Source organism: Centroberyx affinis, unplaced genomic scaffold, assembly GCF_046629955.1.
Source record: "Centroberyx affinis isolate AG114_WGS23_722 - 3 ecotype Tasmania unplaced genomic scaffold, CSIRO-AGI_Caff_v1 ptg002185l_1, whole genome shotgun sequence".
Taxonomy (NCBI): domain Eukaryota; kingdom Metazoa; phylum Chordata; class Actinopteri; order Beryciformes; family Berycidae; genus Centroberyx; species Centroberyx affinis.
Genome location: NW_027280493.1, coordinates 244,065 through 268,287, shown reverse-complemented (window position 1 = coordinate 268,287; position 24,223 = coordinate 244,065). Strand labels below are relative to the sequence as shown.

Sequence of the window (24,223 nt, the reverse complement as noted above, 5' to 3'; positions counted from 1 at the left end):
GGTTGTCTCTCTGTGACTGGGACTTTTAAACAGAAGACCAAAAGTGAAACTCAGATAGGGGATTCCTGCTTAGGTTGACTAATTGGAGAGCAACCTAAATCACGACATTCTGAAATTGACACCTATAATTTAAGTTATATACTGGTTTAAAGCCATTTTATGATCATTGTCTTATTTCAAAATTCAAGATAGAGCGAGGACTTCCAATTTGACTGCATATATTTTCCTTACAAGACCTTATGAAAAAGGACAAAAGTGCTATAATAAAAAAATTTATACATTTTTTTAGGGTACTGTACAGAAACCAAAACCATACAGTAGGAGATAAACACATTCTATAAAGTGTGATAAGGTCACTGTAAACTCATTAAGAGATCTTGTAATCTCAATGGGACACACCTGGTTAAATAAAGGTTTAATAATAATAACAATAAAAAGTACCACAGATACACTGTAAAAAATACCCCATAGGAATATTATAGTCATTTATGTTAGAAATAATGTATTAAACTTGTTCACTACAGCTCACACTACTGTTTTCTCGGTGAAACTATGATTACTGGAAAGTGCAGTGACATTTACTGTAGATTCATTCATTCATCACCTGTCACACTTGTGAGATCTCAAGTGGTCCAAAAAAAAAAAAAAAAAATCCCAGAAGCAGGAACTTCCCATGTTGTTCAGCTTGGTGGCCTCTGGTGTTTTTGTGGTTCTGAACTTTGTCATGTGATTCATGTGTTGTCAGATCTTTGCCCCAGGTCAGAGTTCTAATGTAAAACTGGACCAGTACAAACCTACTAGCTGCAAATGTCCGATGAGCGTGTGATGATGGTAATCTGATGTTTGAAATATACTGCTTTTCCTTGCTTTTACTTTATTCCCTCCTCAGCAGCCATTTTGAACTGCCACACTCAATGGCCACCGTGGGAATTAGGTTCTCAGCACCACTTAAAGGAATAGTTCACCCAAAAATGAAAATTCTGTCATAATCTACTCTCCCCTATGCCAGCTGAAACTCTAGTAAAGAATATAAAAGTCGTGGAGCTTTCCAGCTCAACTGCGTAGCAGCCTTCTTAAAAACAGTTGAAGCGTTGGAGGACCGATCTTTCAAAAAATAACTTGTGAAGTATAATCCAAGTCATGAAGTATACTGAACAAAAATATAAACGCTTTTGTTTTTGCTCCCATTTTTGTGTGCATAGAAAAAGTCTTAGATCTTTTATTTCAACTCATGAAAAATAGGAGCAAAAACAAAAGTGTTGCGTTTATATTTTTGTTCAGTATATAATCCAAGTCTTCACCACACAATTGCACTGAGTGAAAAAAAAAAAACTACATTTGATCCAGTATTTAATGAAAATCGAGTTGATCGGCAATGCGGAAGGAAATACAGTGCAGATCGCCTCGGTTTTTGTGAAATAATGGATCAAATTTACTTTTTTTTTTTCACGCACAGAGCAATCGTGTGGCGTCAGAAGACGTCAGAAGGAGCGGTATGGAGTAATTTCATGGTTATTTTTTGTTATTTTTGGAACTCTAAAGATTGGTCCTCCATTCCTAATTGTTTCGGAGAAGGCTGAGTCGTGCTGGGAAGCTCTACGACTGTAATACGGACTAACAAACTTCACTAGAGCTCCAACTGGCATGGAGGTGAGTAGATAATGACTGAATTTTCATTTTTGGGTGATTTAGTCCTTTAACATATCCTCCAGTGCTAAAACGACAAAGATCGACCCCCTCGGCCATCCTGTATGCATGCATGACTCACAGCATACTGGATTTGTTACTGTCACTCTGAAACTTTATCACTTCTGCAATAGTTAAATATTCTGTGATTGCATAATGGCCGGGAAATGGCTGTCAAAGATACATTGTTACTGTAGTACTGAGATGTCCTGTTTACTCACTGTATTCCTGTGTGAAGCCGATGTTTGTTTTTTTTGCATTTTTATCGGATGGTTCACATCAGGGGAGAGAGGAAGGGGATGACGTGACAGAAAAACCCCCATGTCACATTATTTGAACTCAGGACAGTATGTGCCTTAACCAATTGAACCACCATTGTCCCGGAGCAGATGGTTTGCCGTAGAGAAAGCACACATCAATAACAATTAATCTCATATAATTAATTCTTGCATGTGAAACCTAGATGTTGTGTATCAAAACAAGGGGAAGTTAGAATTCCTGTTTACTGTTAACTACAGTAGGAAACTACCTAATGTCTCACTGGAAGGCTGACGATTGTTTATGTGTCTGTCAGAGATTATTCATGACCCACAGCCTTGAAAAAAAAAAAAGGCACTTCAGTGGTACATTTGAAGAGATTTATTCCCAAAGTAGATATCCACCATTTTGAAACTGACAACTACACTTAAAAAGTGCTTGGTAATACAAAAATGATACAATATGGAGCTCATTAAAAGAATAGGCACCTATATATATTATAGACAGTTAATGATGAACTTCAGGTAATGATGCAAGTACAGCTTTTTGGACGTGAACACTTCATTTTCACTTTTTAGTACACATGAATTTATCAACAATCACGTTCAAAACTAGCTACTGTCATCTGCGGTGATGTAATTTACCGGCTTTTACTTTTAGATTTCAGGCATTAAGAGTTCAACCTTTAATTCCGCTGATTGGCCCGATCGTTTTTTTTCCGATCAAGAAATCGCTGTTCAACAGAGCGACACCAGACTCTCTGAATCGCTGGACCAAATCTGAAGAGTGGGCGGGTGACGATTCAGGAGCCTGGAACCAGGCTAGATAAGAGCAGATGTTACAACCTAAAGCTTTATCACGGTGTTGTACTTTCAAATAAGTGGTTTTGCAATTATAATGAGGGTCAGAAAAAGCCTGAACTTTGATGGTGGCTGCCCAAAAGAAGTTCAAGGGTCTGGGGGTTACTGTACATGAGTCTTAACAAGGTATGTGTGTTAAAAATGAAAGTGTTCATTCCAAAATGAATCATCCTTAAAACATGTTGTGTTGCACAAGAGTTTCATTTGAAGATTCTTGATTTTCTTGATTTTGGCGATGCCTCTCGTGATGAGCTTTGGTGTTTTACACTCTATGTAGGCCCTGGCCCATCATACTGTAATAATAAAGACACTCAATGTAGACTGCAACTTCTTCTATTTATTCTGCCTTCTATTTATTCCAAACAAACCACTGTTGCTGCGTAAGACGCATCACTTCTGTGCAGCTGAATCTGTATTTCCGGGGGATCCCCTCAAAGGTGTTTAGAACAGCAAATGTAAAAGCTTTCATTAAGTGGCTGTAGGTTGAATCACTATTGTATGGTATCAGTCGGTGATAGAGAGTAGCAAAATTGACATGTATTTATCTGAAAATGGTGTGGATTACTACTTTTAAATGAATCATCTTGTTGAATGAAAAATGCTATTTTGTCTTCTGGGCATCTTTACAAAAAAAGCCTTTATCGACAAAAAATCCTCAACAAGATGAAAGAAGTAGAAGTGCTGCATCAAAATGTTCTCAGTTATTGATTGCATCTGGGAAATACCTGCCCTCCCAAACTGACACCTGTGACAGTGATCCAGCATCTGACGCTGAAATACCAGCTTGAGGTTTTGAGACAGCATGCAGTCAGCAAGAGCCAACATGAACCACATCCTGGTACTTACATCAAAGCAGAGTTTTGGGTGGCCAGAGATGGTATTCTGGTTAAGGCCTCCATCTATGAAAGGGCAAGTATTGAATCCCAGCATCCCAGAATCCCCCCCTGTCTTCCTGTCAATCTTCCTGCTGAGTGATGAAGGTAAAAACACAGAGAGAAGTGGATTTCCTTCTCTTGTAAAACAACAAAACAGGTTATTGGTAATGTCACAGCCCAGGCTCAATGGACTTGACAAAAAGGGAGACCACACATGTTTCAAAGTTATACAACAAACAATTTATTGTAACCTAAATAAGTAAATTATCCAAAGAGAGAAGTGTGCAAGTCTGTAACATCAGTAGTGAATGCATTGCAGGGATGAGTGTAAAGTATGGTGTGGGGGTGTTTGGTGGAGGAAAAGAACCAAAAAGGGAACATAAGCTCAAACCATCCAGAAGGGAGGAGAGGAGAGACTGAATGAGGGAGAGAGAGCAGCCATCTTAAATAACCTGGGATCCACCCAACCCAGGTGTCCCACATCAGTAATCGACACTTTGGGTTTAAGCATTTTCATAGATTTGGCAGCTTGTCCTGCTGTGTGGATGGGAATCTGTCTCTCTTCCATCTGGTCCCTGGTTATCCAAGTGGCCGATCATTTCACTGCTGCTGGCTGGATTTGCCGCAGCATCATGAAGACGGTGCACTGAGGAGACGGTTTGGTAGAGATCACTGGCTGGGTGCTGAAGGCTAGTGTAGGGGTCTTGGTCGTCTTGGTCCTATAAAAACATATCAAACTCTTAAAGTCTGATTAAATGCGGTTGAAATACAGTGGAAACGTTCCCATGTCAGTCATTCCTGTTCTATTGTAGACTGAAACCACAGCTTTTGAAATACTTAACATGACGTCCTCTCCCACTTATTCATATCCTCCTGCCTCACTCTGATGGCTCTCAAAAAAAATCCCCCTGTCCTTTCTCCTTAGCCTGTATTGTCTTCTCCTAGCACTTCTCTTATACATGATCAGTCACAGGAGTTTTGTCACTGATCTGGAATTTAATGAGTAACTAAACCCCAAACACAAATCCGTGTAAAGCCCGACATCTAAAAAACATGCTACTGAAATTGCCATCTGCTTTTGGCTGATCTTTGGCACCAAAGATCAGCCAATAGCAGATGAAAATTTCAGTCACATGCTTTTTACCATTAGATGTCAGGCCTTACACAGATTTGGGTTTGAGGTTTAAATAGCTTCTTCATGGTAGGTCAGCAAAATTCCTAAAATGTAAAGGTGTAAATGACTGCGTTCATTAAATTAGGTACTTTCTAAGTTGAAAGGTATTTTATAAAACTATACAGTGCTCACCAAAGACCAGTGATTTGCATATTCAGGTAATTCAGATGCTTCTGGCCTTGTGTTTTTTCTGTAAATTAGAAGGAATGTCAGAGTTAGTAGAGGAATACTGAACACAGCAAGACAATTAAAGAAGGAATTAAACATCATGTTCCTCCTCACTGTTGCAGACATAACCAAAAACAAGGTCAAGTTCTTCATACAGAATCACTACAGTGTGTATTTGAAGTTTTGAGTTTTTCTAATTAAATAAAGGATCCTCTTGTGTTGAAGCCATTAAATTATGAATTTCAGGTATTTTTTGATCTCTAAAATGAGTATAGTCTGTGATGTTTAATAAATTAACTCTTCATTTGTACAGAGAATATTATAACACTGTTCTGCTTGGCAACAAAAGCTGTAATGCTCCTTTACTGCTATCAAGTCACTGAGCTTTCCTGATTATAATGCTTTAGTACCTCCGCCAAGAAAGTAGGAGGTAATGTTTTCACTGTGTGTTTGTCCTTCCGTCCGTCTGTTAGCAGGATATTTCAAAACGTTGGGCACGGATTTGCACAAAACTTGGTATGAAGATTTGTTATGGGCCAAGGAAGAACTGATAAACTTTTCATGTCGATTGGCCAAAAGGGGTGGTGGTGGTGGTCGTGGCATATCACCAAAAGGTACATAACTGCCTTGCGGGGTGTTGTCAGACATGGCAGAGGTCTGTCCTCTACTGAGCACATTTTCTAGTGCAGTGTATAAACTGGCAATATTATTTTACAAGGTCTAGGTCACTTTATAAGAATCTCTCACCCATGATGAATTCTTCTCAGGATAAATCCAATGATAACTCCAGTCACAATGATGAATGCAGCAACACCAATCACAGCTGTAGCAATGGCCGTTATTGAGGAAGTGCCGGCCTCTTCATCCTCTAAAACATTGCAGAGGAGAAAAACCAACTCTAGCATCATATTCCCATTATAATTCTTCACAATAATACCATACAATGGAAAATAACCACTGTAAACTCAGCCAAAATATGACTGAAACACAAAAACAAGAACGTAAATCACACATTTACCTTCCACAGTAATACTGAGATGGAGAGTATCTGATCCTCCAAGATATACACAGTCACAAGTGTAGTTCCCACTGTCCACTGATGTTAAATTGGTCAGGTGAAGAAACAAAGTCTGATCTTTTTTTATAAGTTTGATCCTGGAGTCACAACCTTGGTCAAAGTCCTGCCCTTGCAGATATGCCAGGTGACACTCTCTCCCTCTGATCCTTTTTTTGGGGACGTTACATACTGTAAGCAAGATGATATCCAGTGTTTTATTGAGGCACACTGGAGTGACATCTGGTTCTCTCCCAATGGTTTTCACAAGAGTCACTGCAATCAATAGGAAATGTTAGAGAGTTAGTGTTCACTATATATTACGATAGAACTTTATTGTCAGATTTCTCTGAAGTTCGTTATGAGTCTTGCAAATAAACATGACTCATTACATTTTAGATTTCTGCAGCACTAGCATGAATAGGGCAATAAAAAAGTAGTTTGTGTATCCTTGCAGGCAATGCAGCCACTCCACAGTGACTGCATTGTATGTAAAGATAAAGTAGTTCTGTGTAAAATAAAATATATATATATAGGGAGATAATGGATTAAAAAAACATATCAGTATTATTGTCAGTAAGTTTGCAGATCAAGTGTTTCCCTCTGCTAGAATAAATGAGACTTTAACCAAAACATAAGTTTTCCTCTAAAGAAAAACCATGTTACAAGTGTTTCTTCACACTGCATGTTGGTAGGCCCGTGCCTTTAGTACAGTATAGTATATAGTTTAGTACAGTATAGTATATAGCTTAGTTCAGTATGGTATTTGCTTGGAAGACAGTGACATGTCTTACCTTCAGTGTGGCATACTTCAACAAGAAGAATCAACATCACTTTAACCGCATTTCCACCCATACTGACCAATAATCTAAAGTAATGATTTCCCTCGGTCTATGGAGAAGATGAAATGACAAAGTGATCTTACTTCCTGACTGTGGTGATGGTGCATTGCATAACTTCCTGACCATGTTTGGTCTGCATGGAAACGCTTCAGACAGTAGTGGCTTGAAGCAGAATTGGAAAACTACCCAGCACCCAGATCTTGAAGGAAAAACCCACCATCGGATACTCTAACACCGTTATTTATCATCGATCTGTGATGCTTAATGCATTCCAGATGTTATTTTTTGATGGGATTTACTTTTTTGGTGTGTCCACATTCCCTCAACCTGCCTTGTCTACTTCTACTTCGGTTAGTGATTACCTACGTTTCCCAGAATGCTTTTCAACAACCCCCAGGGAACGGCCTTCTCTTCTCTGAGTTTTCCCAATTTAGAAAAAGTGAGAGTGGAGAGAGAACAGTGTCATGGTGTGCCGTGCCTGAAAAATAACAAAAAAGGCATTAAAGGTTGCGTTGTATTTAACACACTACTGACGACAGATCTGCAAAAGATGCAAGCTGTGGCTGCATTGCATTCTGGTCTATTGAGGCTGCTGTCAGTGGAGAAATTGGTCTCTCTGCCTCTTCTACGATGGATTTCTCCCTGTGTGATTGTTGAACTTTAGTGCAAAATAGCGGCTCTAGAGAGAAGCCCTCGCTCTTTGATTCTGAGGGATTGACACCAAAACCTGATGGTTACTGTTGATGTGTTAGATAGATAATTTTCTGCTATTAGATTCCACTGTAGCTGCTGGACATATCTCAGTAAGAGATCAAATCGTTGTTTGGCCTGTTATCCACTGGAATAATAAAAATACACCATCAAAGAACAAAATGGAACCATTTATTTATCCATGTATTCATTCTTTCATTGATTCAGATCTACATTATCTTTGGCAGACAGCATATTACATATTAGCATAGATAAAAAATACACTACAAATTAATAAAAAAGTAATAAAGATGGCAGTGTTTAAAATCAAATACATTGACAGAAAGGAAAGACTCGCACAGAGTGAAACACTATTAGTGGCATGGATTTCACAAGGCAACAGTGCCACCTTGTGGACAACATGCCCTAAAAAACAGTATATTCTCTAATACTGTATCATGTCTGGCAAATAGATGATTGGCTTATTATAGCAGTTTAGTAGTTGAATAAAGCCCATTTTCTCTCCGTGTGAAGGTGCTGTACGGCTCAATATCCAGTGGCTCCTGCAAAAGGACATTTATATTTTGAAAAAACGTTTTTTCAAAGTTAAATGAACAGTAAACATGAAGTAGCTACGACATTTTCCTGTACAGTACCGTGTTTGGACGGCTGCTCAATGGTTTGGGTTGTGTTCTGATGGGTAAAAGAGCGAACAGCAATGAATTAGAAACTAAACTTAAGGTGTATATACTCTGCATTGTAAACCTCGCTTATCCGATCTATTTTCATACAGGACAGGAAATGAAAGACCATCTTCCCCCTTGTTGTGTCATACATAACCAAAACTAGGTCAAGTCCATGATACTGATGTGTGTGTGTGTGTGTGTGTGTTTGTGTGTGTGTTTGTGTGTGTGTGTGTGTGTGTGTGTGTGTGTGTGTGTGTGTGTGTTTTAAGAGTTTCATTTCAAAACAAGAACTCATCTACTTGAGATAGGTGACAGTGACACCTACGTTTACAAAATGATAGCATAACATTAAACTTGATGGTACAGACAGTCGATAACTTAGGCCCTTGGTTCACAACATGATAACACTTTTACAGACAGGATCCTCTGTGATAAAGCTATAAGATGATGAATTTCGGTTCGGAATTTTTGTTCCCCAAATATAGTCTGTGATGTTTAGGAAATGAGATCTTCATTTGTACAGAGAATATTACAACAATATTTAGGTCACTTTATAAGAATTTCTCACCCATGATGAATTTTTCTCAGGATAAATCCAAGGATAACTCCAGTTAAAATGATGAATGCAGCAACACCAATCATAGCTGTAGCAGTGGCCGTTATTGTAGAAGTGCCGGGCTCTTCATCCTCTGAAACATTGCAGAGGAGAAAAAACAACTCTAGCATCATATTCCCATTATAATTCTTCACAATAATACCATACAATGGAAAATAACCACTGTAAACTCAGCCAAAATATGACTGAAACACAAAAGGTCAGGGAAAATGGCATCAGTATCTGCTCCATGTGGAGAGGAAAATGAAGGCCCTTCTCTCTCCCATCCACAGTATCATGCAGTATTGACTGGCATCTTCTCTGAATCAAATATTTAATATCTGCACCTCAACATCTCATTTTGACATTCATAAAATCTGCTTTACACACTGCTTTACATCTCTAATCAGACAGTATTAAGCTATCAATACAGTATGCAGTAAAATTACAGAAGTTAAAACAGATCTAAAGACATCACTGTAAGTACTAATTTCATCATATGTCAATGCTGCAGCCTGGTTTTGTTGGCCTAATTACTCTTTACTGCGATTTACCTTGCATATTCAGCCAAGTCTGCTTTTTTTTTCTAGAAACACAGGGATACTGCAGACATTTAAATTCTTCATGTTACCATAAAAAGGAAGAGTGTATAACACAAAAGCAAAAACATAAATCACACATTTACCTTCCACAGTAATATTGAGATGGAGAATATCTGCTCCTCCATCAAACGCACAGTCACAAGTGTAGTTCCCACTGTCCACTGATGTTAAACTGGTCAGGTGAAGTAACACAATCTGATCTTCTTTTATAAGTTTGATCCTGGAGTCACAACCTTGCTCAAAGTCCTTCCCATGCCGATATGCCAGGTGACACTCTTCTCCTCTGTTCCTTTCTGTGGGGATCTTACATACTATAAGCAAGATCATATCCAGTGTTTTATTGAGGCACACTGGAGTGACATCTGGTTCTCTCCCAATGGTTTTCACAAGAGTCACTGCAGTCAATAGGAAATGCATAATTTCAGTGAGTTAGTGTTTGCCGTGTTTATACATTTTATAAATAACACTGACCCATCACATTTTACATTTCTAATTGCAGTAGAAATAACAGGGCATAGAAAATACTGGGCTGCCCTGTTTCAACCACAAAGTCAAGAAAATTATTACAGAATACACAACTATGACAAACCATAAAACTGACTTGCATGAAGTGTAAGTAATGAAAAGTAGTTCCTGCACAGTACCTTCACTGGCAGCGCACCCGATCAGTGGCAGAAGGAGAGCAAACCACAGTTTCCATCCACCCATACTGGTCAAGAGGACTCAACGACAGTCTTAACTGCTGCTGGCGGTGTACAGTAAATACTGTACTGAAGGGAGGAGGGCAAACATCGACTCGCCCCTCTGAATCGTTCTCTTGCAACCCAAACCTCAAACTCTGAACTGTTCTCATGGAAGTGTGAGCTGATGTGTCATGAAGAGGAAGTGCGGGCCCGGAGGCTCGGTGTTCGAAGGCGTGAACCACGTATGTGACATCCTGGGTTCAAACCCGGCCCAGGACCTTTGTTGCATGTCCTCTCTCTCTCTCTCTCTCTCTCTCCCAATCTCCCCTGTCTCTCTACTTTGAACTGCATAATAAAAAAAAAGGCAAAAAAAAATAATAATCAGAGGATAATAATGGAAGAGGAAGCGCAAGTGCCTGTTTCTACTTTCACTCTGTAGGTCAATCTCTAACACTGGCTTTGCTGAAAAACATCAACTTGGGCCAGTTTCATTCGTGATTAAAAAAAACATATTGATCCTGATGAATAAAAACCCTTTTACAACCTCAGCTTTATATAGCCATTATATAAATTAAGCGATTCTTAGTTCTATTTCTTGGAGCAAGGTTCCCACACTCACTCTGACATCAAATTCAAGGACTTTTCAATGACTAGTTTGGTGAAATTCAAGGTCTCATTTGGCATGTTTTGAGGTAAGACATGACATTGGTTGAAATCAGACATCATAGACGCCTCATGTGTCACTCATGATCAAGTCAAATTTTAAAACTGCTGCTGTATCAATATACATATCTCCATCACAGGGTTTTCATCAGAATGTGAACTGTTCTTTGGTGGAGAGAGGTGAGGCGTATTGATGACTTTGGGTGTTTTTTTGTTTTTTTTATTTTATTTTAAATCAACTTTCGACAGCCTCCATTCAGTTTCAAAAACTTTTCGGGCCTTATTTTATTTTTATTCAAATTCATAAACATTCAAGGATTTTCCGGGTTTGCTGGAACCCTGTGGGAGAAATGACTGAAAAGTCTGCAATGTGCAAATCAGAAGATAAAGAGTTTAAGCTTCAACTCTTAACCAAGCCGCATTTATGAGTCTTTTATTTCCTTCCTGCAACAGACACCCACCTTACACAAAATTCTGAACACAAGAGTAATCACAGGCAAATGAGTCGTGCAAATTGTTGCATAGAAACAGGATTGTCCAGAAGGCAGTTTCACAAAAGCTTGTTGACCTTTTCTCCACTGTGACAGATTAGTCGTTCGTCCCCGTCCCTCTACATTTGGTATCAATATTCCGATTTTAACCGAGCGGTCCAGTTACATTGGCCTGTCCCCAGTATGCTGTATGTAGAGCGTGGAGCACCATAGTGCTGTCAGTGCCATTACCAGGACAATAATGACTTTCTGGGTCCAAAGGCAGTGGTCCAACTTCTGCTCCAGTCGGCGGCTGCTGGCCATCACCTGCAGGAGCTGAACACAGCAGAGAAGAAATAGATGTAACTCAACGACAGCGTAGAGTTGAAGGATTCAGTCAGTCACACCCTTTATGTACTGATTTCTTCTCATGCTCTGGAGAATAGGGGTGACGTAGAAGAAAATTACATACCACAACCATTGAGTTGTGATTTCCTCTGAGCAGCAGAGTGAATTTACACGCATTTTAACACATTTGGAGCCTTACTGGCAGAGGTCACATTGTTTGACCAAATATGAATCACATGCCTCGTCTTACTGCCTCTAAATTGTTCACACCTTTCACCTTATACACTTTGGGGCTGACACCAGAGCGATGTACAAGGGCAACAGTACAGCAAGCTTCAGTTTCTAAATCAACGTTGCAGAAGTTTTTCTATTGAGTAGAGGAGAAAGATGAGGGAGAGGAAATATTTTGATGTGAGGCACTTCTTGAAGAGATTATTTTTCAACGTACAACAAAAGATGAGGATTGACTGCTGTTTTACTCCACATTAGCAGTAGCACCATTACTTTTTCTGCTGTTACGCATCTAATGGTTGAAAAATTAGATGACGATGGGCGCAAGGAAAGCCTTTTGTCCAATGGGATGTTCATCTATATGTTCAAGTTCTCAAAATAAATGGTCCTGTGTGGCTCAGTCAGGGATTTGATCCCATTGGGGTCACCCATGCTAAAGATGTATACATCCATCTAAATGCATGTTACTGGCACAATATAAGGTTTGTGGTCAGTAGCTTCAGCTTTTCTTTGGCTTAGTGATTGAGTCCCCAGCTTTAAGAAGGGCAAAGCATCACTGTGGCTTGACTAAACAACAGCAGAGTATGTGAATATTTGTGGGTTATTGTTGGTTATGAATAAAACCTCCCACAACAAAGCTGGTCTCTAAGTACATGACTAACCATGGTTTGCATGTCCTGGTGGCCGTTCGTGCCATTTGTGATCGGTGGTCTGTTGTAGTTGTTGGCAGTCAGACTGAGAGCGGGCTTTAGACCCTGCAGGACATGACACTTCAGTCTGAAAAGGAACAACAAAAAAAAGATTAATCTCCAACCATCACCTTGTATTCGTGACATTTAAAGTATTAATGTTTCTTTTAAGTTTGTGCCAGTCGTCTAGGTTGCCATTCATTCTTATACAGTATGAAAAACAACTTCCACAGAGCGAGATAACCCATCACAGTAAACATGAAGCCCTAATTTGGTTTGGTCAAAGTTTGTTTTATTTTTATTTCATTGTGCTGAGTTGAGTGTTTTCATATCAGAGCTGCATTACGTTCCGCTCTGCTTCCTGTCAATCACCTGACACCCACAGGAAGAACTGGAAATCTCCTCCAGGCCATAATCCCTCAAAAATGTTGATTTATAAACTTAATTAGTCACATTCATGTCTTCTTATTTAGAGCATCTTTGTTAGCTGTGACAGCAGTTCATTTCAAGCTAGGTTTGACACCATGAAGTTTGTATTTTAAAACAAATTAGATGTTAAATCATCTAATTGCGTATGGCATGCATTGCAAAATGATTGGGGGGAATGTAAACTTAGACGTAGGCAGTAGTAAATGGGCTATAACTCTAAATGACACCAGTATTCTCCTTCAACAAGGAGGAGAAGGAGGAGAAGACAAAAATAACCCGGTCTGATACCTGCCAGACCGATTTATAACCCAAACAATCTTTTTTATTAGTACAGCTTTCCAAGCACTTCTCTGTGCTCTGTTCTGCTGTGCTGTGTAAAACTCATCATCAGTCTGACCTGTGCTCCATGACTTTAGACTTGGGGATCTCCTTCCAGAACTGGGCCAGGTCCTGGTTTTCAACAGTGGTACTGGACTCCATTTCAGCAGCCATAATGAGGAAACGGTCCTGAGGATTCGACTGGGAGCCTGAGGAGCCAATCACAGCACTGACAGTCATGTCCAAGAACCAATCAGAGCAGCGGCTACAGGTTGATCAGAACTTTCATGGATTTAAGGCAAGTCATTTTTGATTTGCACATAATTTAGTTGATTTTCTTACACCTTCGCTGTTTACAGACTATTTAATTATCCACTTTGAAAATAACACATGTATCATATATAAATTAATGCCGAATGTTGTTGGGTATGGCTGAATATGGCGTAGTATGGATATTGCATGGTACAGACCTACCTCCATGTAGCGAGACTGTGATCTCCACGCTGGTCCCTGCTGCACAGCTGCTGCTGCTGGGCTTCACCCGGTACTTCTCTGGAGCTGTGGTTCGTACCTGCAACCACACACACAATACAAGACTCTGCTCAGACAACAAACCTACATACTGTCAGAGAGACTTTGCTCCTGGAATACAGAGGGATCAGATTAGGAAGGGATTTTCTGGGGATCTCTACTGTCTGCCTCCTATTGTGTTGTTGTATTTAATCAGCTAGGCAGAGATTCAATGCAGTGCGCAGTGCTCTGGGGAATTACGGTACGCACTGTTAAGGCAGCACAGAGCCCCAAAAGCCCTGCAGTACAGTAGAAGTCAAACAAGCATCAACCAACTGGAAGCTGGTGCGCTGTGCATCTGCATACCAGGAAGTAGCTCGGGGATTTTCTACAGTGGCTAAGTCAACGCATGAATTTTGTTCAGCCATTCTCTTAGTTACAACAACGCTGTGCTACCACAGTGCTTTGGTGTCAACAGGCAGAGCTTTTAAAGTCAACCTAGTTTCACTCACTCCGTTTACTTAATATGGCGGATTTAGTTTAGTCTGAAGTTTTAAACTGTAAACTTTGAATACAAGATCTATATCAATAACTATAATAATATATATACATACACATGCATGTATATGTGTGTGGGTATTTGTATGGATAGGCATATATGTATATATTTTCTTATGTTTTGGAGGAAATCTTTAGAGATGGTGTATGTTTTGTACCAAAAACCCCAATAGAATTGAGTTTATAAAAAAAAAAAAAAGCATTCCCATTACATCTGGTAAGGGACATGGGTTCAATCCCCTGTGTTCAAGAAAAAGACGCTGAACCCCTACCTGCTTACTCATTGTAAGCTGCTCTGGATGAGAATGTCAGCAAAATGCCTAAAATGTAAAAATGTAATGTAAATGAGTTTGGAGAACGGACCTTAAAGGCCACGGCATTTTTGGTGACGTTGTGGAGGACGATGAGGGATCTCTTGTCGGTCTCTGTCAGGCCAAAGCACAGCTCCTCGGCTGGACTGGAAACACACAGAGAGTTTAAACAAGACAAACTAAGACTGGAGAGACACAGGCGGGCAGAAAAATAAAAGGTTTAAGTAGACACAGGCCTAGAATGGAGATGAGTGGGCAGACAGGAAGAAAGACAGAAAGGGCTACGAAAGACGCAGACCAACACTGAAGTTGTTTTGCCTGTCGTAGCTCTGTGTAAACCAGACAACAAGCGTGTGTTAATATACCTGTAAGTTTCAGAACTGTGGTTGAACTGAAAAGGGCTGCTGCAGTACAATAACTTGATCGTTTGAGGATAACAGAGCAAGAAAGTAGGTTATGGTTTCCTTAGACCACATGCACAAGTTCACAATTCACAACCACGCAAGTAAAGCTTTATTTATATAGCGGATACAAAAACATAGAGGATACGAAAACAGTAAGCGCAAGATTAAAACAAACACATTTAAACAAAATGGACATAAAAACAATTATAAAACTTTAGAGAGGCCAGCCTATAAAAATGCAAAAAAACAAAACATAAAATAAATAAGACAAGCATGGTGAGATGGTGTGTAAGTGATGCAGAATAATCCTTCATCTACCTGTTCCAATTTTATTTCTGTGGTCAGGTACCACTAACGGTAGATGTATTCTCTTGCACTAGTGTATTTGTAGATATAAGAACTAAACGCTAACCTAACCCACTCTATTGGGCTGTGCAGGTTATAGCTGAGCAGCACCTCAGCGAGACTTGGGCCTACTTTCAACAATGTTTGAGCAGAATTTAAAAAAAAAAAGCTTGAATGTTGCTCTTTGAGTGCAGACCAAGCTTCTGCTTTAACGTGAAGTTTCCACCACAGAATGAACCAAGAGTGGAACCAAACACAGAAGACATAGAGCAGCAGGGAGGCCTAGTGTTCAGACTGTTCTGTAACTATAAAGACACAGGTTTAATCCCTGGGACAGCCATTTGTCCTGTCAGGGTCTCCTTTGGCAAGACACTGAGCCCCTACCTGCTCAGACATTTTAACATTTTAAGTTGTTTTTCAAGTGTCAGCTGGGATGGATGGATGGATGGATGGATGGATAGACAGGTGATAAATAGATGGATAGATAGACAAACAGACAGAGAGGCGTTGAGTTCCACCAAACAAACCAGAACCAGAAACAAATAATAATCAAAACACTAAAAACTTCCTCTCTGATTAACCATTCCAACTTAACCTCATACACCGTTTCTACTACTCATACAGCTTTCTAAACAAGATATCCATCACTTTGCATGTTGTACAAAAACCTCTTATTTTAATGTGCAAATTCTAAGCATTAATATCTAATTTTCTCTGAATTTCTTATTTTTTTTACATTTATAAATGCTAAAAATATATAACATGTAGAAAAACATATGGGTTCACTCACAATGCATCTAAAAGTGGGAGTATTTGTTGTGTTCTTTTATCTTTCTATTTTACTTGATTTGATTATTTTAATGCAGTGCATTTTGCTTGTTCTTTTATATGAATTTTATTTTTTTTATGTCTTTTATTATGCGTTATATTGATGTAAAGCACTTTGAGCTGCATGTTGTGTATGAAAGGTGCTATACAAATAAAAGTTATTATCATTATTGTTATTATTATAAATATGTATAAATAGTTGTGCTGACATGTATTGCAATTCACATTGCAATATAAAAAAAAATAAAAAAAATAAATCACAGCATGATTTTTCGGCATGATTGGATTGTACAGCCCTAAAATCAGCTAAATGCTTGCCATGTAATTGTAAGATAGACCAGTGTCTGACCTGACATGGAGCAGAGAGCCTTCAAATGTTGTGCTGGGCCTCCGGGCGGCTCGCACTCTGCTGGCGGTATCCGTATCCCCGTCATCTGCAAAACACACCTACCACAGACAAATGCCAACGGGGCTCAGGTTCAGACACTAGAAATGAGGAGATTCACTGCAAAATGAGATTTCAACCATTTGAAAAGTGCAACACTGACTTTCTCTGACAAAATGATTGCTGGCATGGAAGTAAAACTCACTAAAATGATTTAAGTTATTATTATGAGCCCTTTACCTACAAATCGTTCTGTGTTATCATCTAGGAGACTCTGTGTTCTTTAAATATCAAGCAAGGAACATCAGGTGACAATTTTCTTTCCCCAGAATTACTGTATAGCACTTTGGAATGAAGTCCTTCAAATACATCTTCCTCCACTACTTCTGCCATGAAGATGATCTTTGATTTAATATTAGAAAATATTATTAAAACTAGTATTGTTGGTTGTTTTTCTACTAATGAATCTGACCTCAGGTCCCTTTAATACATGCAAGTTAGGTTCTAGCCTGTGGGACTGACTGTAATTCAGAAAACATGAGCATAGTGTTTACTTAGGGGCGGCATTAGAGTCCAGCTCTTGAGGTGTCAAGTAAAAAATAAAGTATTGTCCTCCCATTAGTATATGTTATTGCCAAGTGAGAGGAAGAAACAGAAGCCAGAGCACCTTTCTCAGTCTTAGCACTGGTTCAAAGCTCTCTTTGCCCTCCGGATCTCCATCCTTCAGCTCAGTCTTGTCGTCCAGGATGGGCGAATCTGAGATGAGCGACTGGAAGTCCTCGTCAGGCAGAGGGGGGTAGCTGTAACTGAAGCTGTCCTGGAGAAAAATAATCACAATCACTTACTTTCCTCTAATCGCCAACTGCCACTACTTCTTCCTGCGTGAACTGAAAACTCTTCAAGAAGAACTTCACTCCTCTCCTCCTCTACTTGCACTTGATCTTGCTGCTGTCATGTCAAAACAAGAACAGCAGCAGCTCCTATTCCTTCACCTTGTATTTCTCTATGATGCATCCATATACTCAGGACACAGGAGTATTTGTCACATCTCTGGTCTGGGTGCTGTGGCTTTAACATTGCACTGCTCACTCTTGCTTGTAATGTTGGTGATCTGAGAATTTAACCTTACTCTGATGAGTAGGATATGACAGACCAGATTCATCCTTGCTACACCTCACTATAATCAATGCAAAGCTTTCTAGGCTCATTCACTAGAACAGCATTATACATGAGGCCTACCAGCAGAGGGAGTAGTGGGGAAAAAAACATTATATGACCTATATTTATCCAGGCAGTTGAATTGAGATTAAAAATCTCTATTCTGTGGAGACTAGGGCTAAAAGATCCCGGCCAAAATGATAATCTTGATTATTAGTCTTGATAATTTGAGGAACAAACATATTTTTTCTGCACTTTTGGCCTATTATGATTATACAAGATAAGTGTGCAGTCCTATGACTGCACACTTATCTGTGTGCATCTCTCTGTAGCATATTGAGTCTGAAACATAATGTACTGTCTGTATCTGTCTACAGGGTGTCTGCTGTCCTTAAAAAGTCTGAAATAGTCTTAAATGCAGTTATTAGTTTTCATTTTTTCACCACACAATGACCCACTCTAAGGTATCTGCTTTACTTGGACTAATTGGACATCATGTCCTTTAAAAACTAATTTCCTGTCGTCCTTTTTCTTATACTACCCATTTATAGTTTCAGAATTTCCAATAGTTGTGTTCAATCGGAAATAGGCTTGTTTTGCCAGATTTGTTTCTTTAATTTGGTTTTTAAATTGGTTTTAAAATTCAATTCCAGGTAGCATTAAGAATGACTTAAAAAGTCTTAAATTTGGCTTTTTAAAACCTGCAGACACCCTGTGGTTAATATTCATTTAACATGTTTGTGTGCTTCATGCATAATGTCATGTCATTGGGTGAGCCGCACACTTAAACCAATTCATTTCTGAGACCATTTTTGTGGGCATGCAAGTGTTCAATGAAAAGAGAATTCATGTATAATCCGTGTGTGTGTGTGAGTGTGTGTGTGTGTGTACATACCGTTCCTCCCATGTGACAGGGGAGATGCTCTGGGTCGATGTGGGTCTGGACGTCACTTTTGGAGACAAACTTCACCTTGCTGATGGCGTCTGGACCCAGCCAGCTCTTCACTATCTTCCAAGCCGCTGCAGATTATGAGCAACAATGGTTATGAATATAGCAATAATAATACGTTTAAATAAGTTTAAGAAGTGATTTAAAATAGGAAACTGAATCTGCCAATCTAACACTACGATACAAGCGGAGCAGCCAATCTTTAAAAAAAATGATTACCAATAGATTTGTAATGTCTGAAACCTTTTCTTTAAAGATATATTACATACATGAGAACAAAAACAGAAGAAAACAAGAATGATTGCCAGCTAGCACAAAAATAACCATGGTTACCAAATATGGGAATTATCAGCATGCATGGAACTCATCTTTGACCAATCAGATCGCTTTGATTAAACTATCCATCGTATAATGGCAGATATTACACACATTATAAGTGTCGTATTCACTCAGGAAATGCGATCCCCCAAGTTGTGTAACTTACCATTCATGATCCATGGTATTTCGTATATTATCATTTTAGCTGAAAGGAAAAAGAAAACAACCTCATTCATGTGACGTCAGCTTCATAGTATAAAATATCATCTTTTACGTCAAAGAGTGAACAAGAAATGGAGCTCAGGCTTGGGTTCATAATGCAACATTTATTATGTGAAACAGACATGGAGAGCATAATGTTTAACAAATACTTACACAGCAATCTGGGGTAGTACACTTGGAAGCAATTAATGACATACTTCATAAAATCCATGTCCTGCAATGGAGAAAAGACAGGAGATTTGTATTGTACTGAGACATTAATTCAAAGCACAAAAGGAGGAAATTGTGTTTTGAAAAGGCACATCTGTGTGCATCTCTCCTGCCAGATCTGGAGCCTCGAGCCAAAGCGTGACCCAGATATACAGTAAAACATGTCTCACAGCACGCAGACGCTGCTGGTTTATTTTGTCTTACACCCCCTGATATTCCTAAAATATCACAACGTCCTCGCGCATATGATGTTATATTTTGGCCTTTCATGTTTTGAAAACTCTGCAAGACAAATATTCAAATCGGGGGTAAAAAAAAATAGATCTCTGGAATACTGGCGCTATTGCAAATATGTAGCTTGTGAAGCAAAGGGATTGGCCTGCTCTGATTTGGGGCAAGGTGCAGGATATTACAAGTGAAAATATCCTCTTTAAATCTAAAATTCAACTTAAAAATTCCCTTACACAATATTGATTTGTGCAGCCCATTCAACAAATTTATATGATACCACAAATGAAACAATATGAAATTCAACTAAATTCAAAAAAAGAAAAATCAACTCTCCTCCAAAAGCCTTGTTGACTCATTTCCATGGCTCCAAGGAGATTCAACTTCACCTCTGACTCTCATAGCAATGTGTTTGGCCATATCACATGGTTCCCCACTACATCAGCTGATTCTGTCTTGGGCTGGGGCTGGGGGGTGGTGGGAGGAGGGGGATGTTGAGGGGGGGGGGTTAGGCTGCACTGACAGGAATGTTAAGCTGCACAGAGGAAGTGAAATGGAAAAGAAAGAGAAACACTGGCAGTAAAAAAAGAAGGGAATGTTCACAAATTAGTACTGCCTGTCTATTAGAAAAGCAAGAAATGAGAAACGCTGGGACACACAGAGACACGTAGATTGCAGTTTTGGTTTGACAATCATTCCTCTGAGGCAGAAATAATCACACTGGTTCAATTAAACCTCATTTATATTTTGACCAGAGTTCCTTCTTTACCATGAAAGTTTGTCAGTTAGGAAACTTGTGCTCAAAAAAGCTTGTTCTTTGGCTCCGCCCACTGAGGCTTAACTCAACCAATGAGATTATTTCTGCCTCTGAGCAATGCTTGCATAACTAAAACACAGTCTCGTTCAAGATCAGCAGGTCCGACGCGGCGCCCCACGCCTGGAGACGGCTGATTGAAGAAGATTAATTATCCTCCAGCCCTCACATACACAAATAAACAAAGACAGACAGCTCGCTAAATCCATATTTGCCCACCTGCTTCTATCGCCCTGCAGCCGTTTTCATATTTGTCTTAGTCCTATTTGTCCTAGTCTTTTTCATTTGATTTGAATTCCACGCATCTTTGGCTTTATACAGTGTACATCCTGGGCATGTAGTGAACATGGCACACACACGCAGCACCAAAAGTGTACTGATATTCACTGAGCATGCACACAGGCATATGTAAACACACACAAGCAAGAAAGAGACGTGCAGGACCTACCTTAGTGTGCCTTCCATTAGATGGTTAAAGAGAGATTGACAGAAACATTACTACGTTACAGATACTGAACAGCTTATAGAGAGAGAGAAAGAACGATTTTTGATGTTCCTTTGTGAATCATTTCATATTAAAACAGCAGAGGACAAAGGCTGAAAACGTAAAAAGAGAAAAAATAAGAGAGGGATACACAGAGACGAAGAGAGTAGATTTCTCACCACATTGCTCAGGCCGGATTCAGACATGTCGAAGACGACGGTGAGGAGCGCCCCCGGCTCCCTCCTGATGTACCGCTCCAGCCAGAAGGCCACATACTTCTTCTTCTCCTGCAGCAGCCGCACGTCCTTCACAAGCAGCTTCAGCCTGAACCAGACTGGAAACACACAGCGCAGATCAGAGGGGGAGAGGAGTGCACTAGTACAGCCGGTGTTGCCGGTTTGATTCCCACTGGGGCCACCCATGCTAAAAATGTCTGCACTCATGGGTATTGAAAATAAGGTCAGACCGATATTAGGGCCGATACTGGCCTTAAATATCAAATATCAGCCAGTCATGTAGTCCACCTGATATAATGCTTCCTCCCTGACCACAGCTACAGAAAAAGTCTGTAATACCTGCAATGAAGTTTTACTTTCTGTTCACATTTCATTTATTTTAATTCAGTTATGATTTTTGTAACTTAATTCTTCGTTTAAAGATCCCAAAGTATCTTCTACCATTTAATAGGTGGGGTGGGTCGATCTACATTAAAGAGCCGCAATCCCACCGAAAACGACTTCATTAGTCTGGGTTTCAAGAGAGAGTTTTTAGTATCCCATGATGGTTTAAATGCTGTTTCAGAGGCTTTTCTAATAAAATTCTGGGGAAAACACTTGCTTGTACTTTTCTGGCAAGAAAAATGTCAAATTTGAATGAATATAGGCTCAAAATATCGGTCTCGGCCTTCAACAACCCAGATCGATCTTTGGATAAAGGTGTCTACTATATGTTATGTTATTAAGAAGTGACAAAACCCCAATGCGTTCAACACATTTCCTAACTTATTCCTTTCAGCACTTCTGGTGAGTATAGACAGAGACGGGTCTAGATAGAGGAATATATCCAAAACGTCCCAAAGGTCAAGCAACAAGTGAAAGTGCAACCTACACAACTTGTTGCCTTCCTTATCGTAGCCGTGGAGATAGTGCATCCCCGACTCCAGGAGAGACTTCTGCACACAGCTTTCGTTGATTTCTGAAAGAGGAGATGAACGTAAACAAAACCAGGGTGCCCAATGTTACGTGGCGCTAAGCTTGGTGGCATTGTAAGATAACAAAAAGTCAGTGTTTGTGTGTCAAGAGTCAAGAGAGAGAGATACATAGAAAGAGAGAGAGAGAGAAAGTGATCACATGGACTTAGACTTATCTGGAGTCAACAAACAGTGAGTTCTCTATTTTGATATACAGTTGCTTTCATTGTGGACTATTGTAGGCTAAACGGTGACATTTTAGTGTCACAGTTTCCTCCTCCAGTTAAGATAAGATAGTACTTTATTGATGTAACTAGCTAAACAGCTAGTTACAGCTAAAGGGGCTTTTCTGGTATAGGAAATGGCAACATAATAGTCTATTTTGTGGAGGATGCGATGTGGTTGTTTACTAAACACATCCTTCCTTTTTTGCTGCTGTGGCGGGCCGATCAGGAAACCTCACATTACCACAATGTTTTTCTCAGCAACTATTGTGCATAACCAGGACACCCACCCCGCTTTCCTCTGGCGTCCAAAGGCCTGTATACTGGTAAAAGAGACGCTTTTGGAAACGTAACACCAGTTTAAACCATAGCTTACCGTTCACATTGAGTTCTTTTCTCCACTGAAGGCTCTCGTCGATCATTTTCAAAGTGTCTTCCACCATATAGTGCTTCCACTCCAGGTAGCCCTCCACCAAGCCATCGTCCCTCCACAACCTCTCCACATCACCGCTCTCATATTTGTCTGTGGGCTCTGGAGGAAAGTTAGATTAAGATGTATGTGGTTTTCACAACTGTTGGTGTGGTTGTTCTTGTTGTTGTTTTTTTGCCTAAGCAGTTTTCTGCAAACCCCTACTCAGCAAACGGTTTGGCACGTAGCAGAGTTAACAGTTTTTTTTCTTCCATGACACAGATGAACTTTTACCTTGCATTTGGAAAACAAAACATGACTATTCAAACAGACAGATTTTTTTTTTTTGTCAAACGTAAGCTCTTGTGGACAAAAATACATTTCACATATCTGTATATTTCAGTAGATTTTTATGAATAGCGTTACGTTTCAAAATGGCCAAGAAAATTTTATTGTTTACAAGTCTAACTTATGTTTTGTATTACCTGTAGGCTAGATGACAATCATTAATTTGAAATCAATTTTGAGTTGCCCAACTTGAAGATATAACGTACGTTGTAAACTGCACATAATAAGAAAATGTACTACCAGTGTTTTGATAGTTATACCAAATGAATGACATCTAATTTAGTAACGTAACATTTTAATTTTTCATGTAACAATTTAACGTTAGCCTATTTGTTACAAACTGTATGAAAAAGTTAGCTTGTTGTCCTAACTTACCTTGTACATATTCAGAGCGGAACCTCTCCCGTGTTTCTTCAATTTTCCTTTGAATACTCTGTGAAAACGATACTATATTGAGCTGTTGATAATAAGCAGAAACTAGCAAAGCGTGTAGACAAACTGACAAAAAGTTTTAACCATAGTTTACCTCCTCTGATTCAGTTGAGCCAGTCGTCGCCATGGTTTGTGGCTCAGCAGCCACGTCAAGCTAACAGAGATAGACAGAACAAAACCGGAAACCATCGATTTTGCCTTCAAAATAAAAGCGTAATAGAACGTTATCTATTTGGGTGTACAGAACAACAAAAATGGTATCGGAATACTCTAGCTGTAACCTAAATAATCTAGGCTCTAATAATCTGGCCTCACGCCAAATAGTCTAGAAATAGATAGTAAAAACGATTGTTATGTTGAGGATTATGTTATTAATAAAGGTTTTATTTTGAAAATGTAGACAGGAAATTGTAATTTTATGGGACGACTTGACACTAGGATGACAGTGTAGAAAATGCTAATATTTTTTATGTAGCACTTTTTAAAAGAGTTTACAAAAATGATTTAACAGTGAAATCAAAGCAAACATCACACTCGTCATAAATTAAAACGTGTAAAAGAGAATAACACGCCGAA

At 39.3% G+C, this 24,223-nt stretch overlaps 2 protein-coding genes and 1 long non-coding RNA gene across 4 annotated transcripts; all 3 read right to left on the bottom strand.

The window, feature by feature from the left end:
* Positions 1 to 3,969: 3,969 nt before the first annotated feature.
* Positions 3,970 to 6,954, bottom strand: LOC139655050 (uncharacterized). Its single transcript, XM_071532354.1, has 5 exons — positions 6,870 to 6,954; positions 6,040 to 6,351; positions 5,769 to 5,889; positions 4,986 to 5,043; positions 3,970 to 4,398 (listed from the first exon to the last, which is right to left on the bottom strand). The coding sequence occupies exons 1-5, from the start codon at positions 6,928 to 6,930 to the stop codon at positions 4,183 to 4,185; spliced, it is 768 nt and encodes a 255-aa protein (XP_071388455.1). The 5' UTR covers positions 6,931 to 6,954; the 3' UTR covers positions 3,970 to 4,182.
* An 858-nt stretch (positions 6,955 to 7,812) lies between these two features.
* On the bottom strand, positions 7,813 to 10,338 carry LOC139655048 (uncharacterized). Its single transcript, XR_011696054.1, has 5 exons — positions 10,135 to 10,338; positions 9,574 to 9,885; positions 8,862 to 8,982; positions 8,264 to 8,300; positions 7,813 to 8,170 (listed from the first exon to the last, which is right to left on the bottom strand). It is a non-coding gene; the product is annotated as an uncharacterized lncRNA (long non-coding RNA).
* An 818-nt stretch (positions 10,339 to 11,156) lies between these two features.
* Positions 11,157 to 23,787, bottom strand: LOC139655032 (motile sperm domain-containing protein 2-like). 2 transcript variants are annotated; one of them, XM_071532334.1, is made up of 16 exons: positions 23,742 to 23,787; positions 23,591 to 23,648; positions 22,835 to 22,990; positions 22,153 to 22,239; positions 21,225 to 21,379; positions 19,463 to 19,523; positions 19,254 to 19,292; positions 18,716 to 18,840; positions 17,330 to 17,479; positions 17,047 to 17,064; positions 16,627 to 16,724; positions 14,753 to 14,846; positions 13,796 to 13,892; positions 13,401 to 13,530; positions 12,548 to 12,662; positions 11,157 to 11,642 (listed from the first exon to the last, which is right to left on the bottom strand). In XM_071532334.1, exons 1-16 carry the CDS (start codon positions 23,772 to 23,774, stop codon positions 11,490 to 11,492), a joined length of 1,569 nt encoding a protein of 522 aa, XP_071388435.1. In that variant the 5' UTR covers positions 23,775 to 23,787; the 3' UTR covers positions 11,157 to 11,489. The 2 variants fall into 2 exon arrangements, with proteins under 2 accessions (XP_071388435.1, XP_071388434.1); XM_071532333.1 differs by lacking the exon at positions 17,047 to 17,064.
* Positions 23,788 to 24,223: the final 436 nt, after the last annotated feature.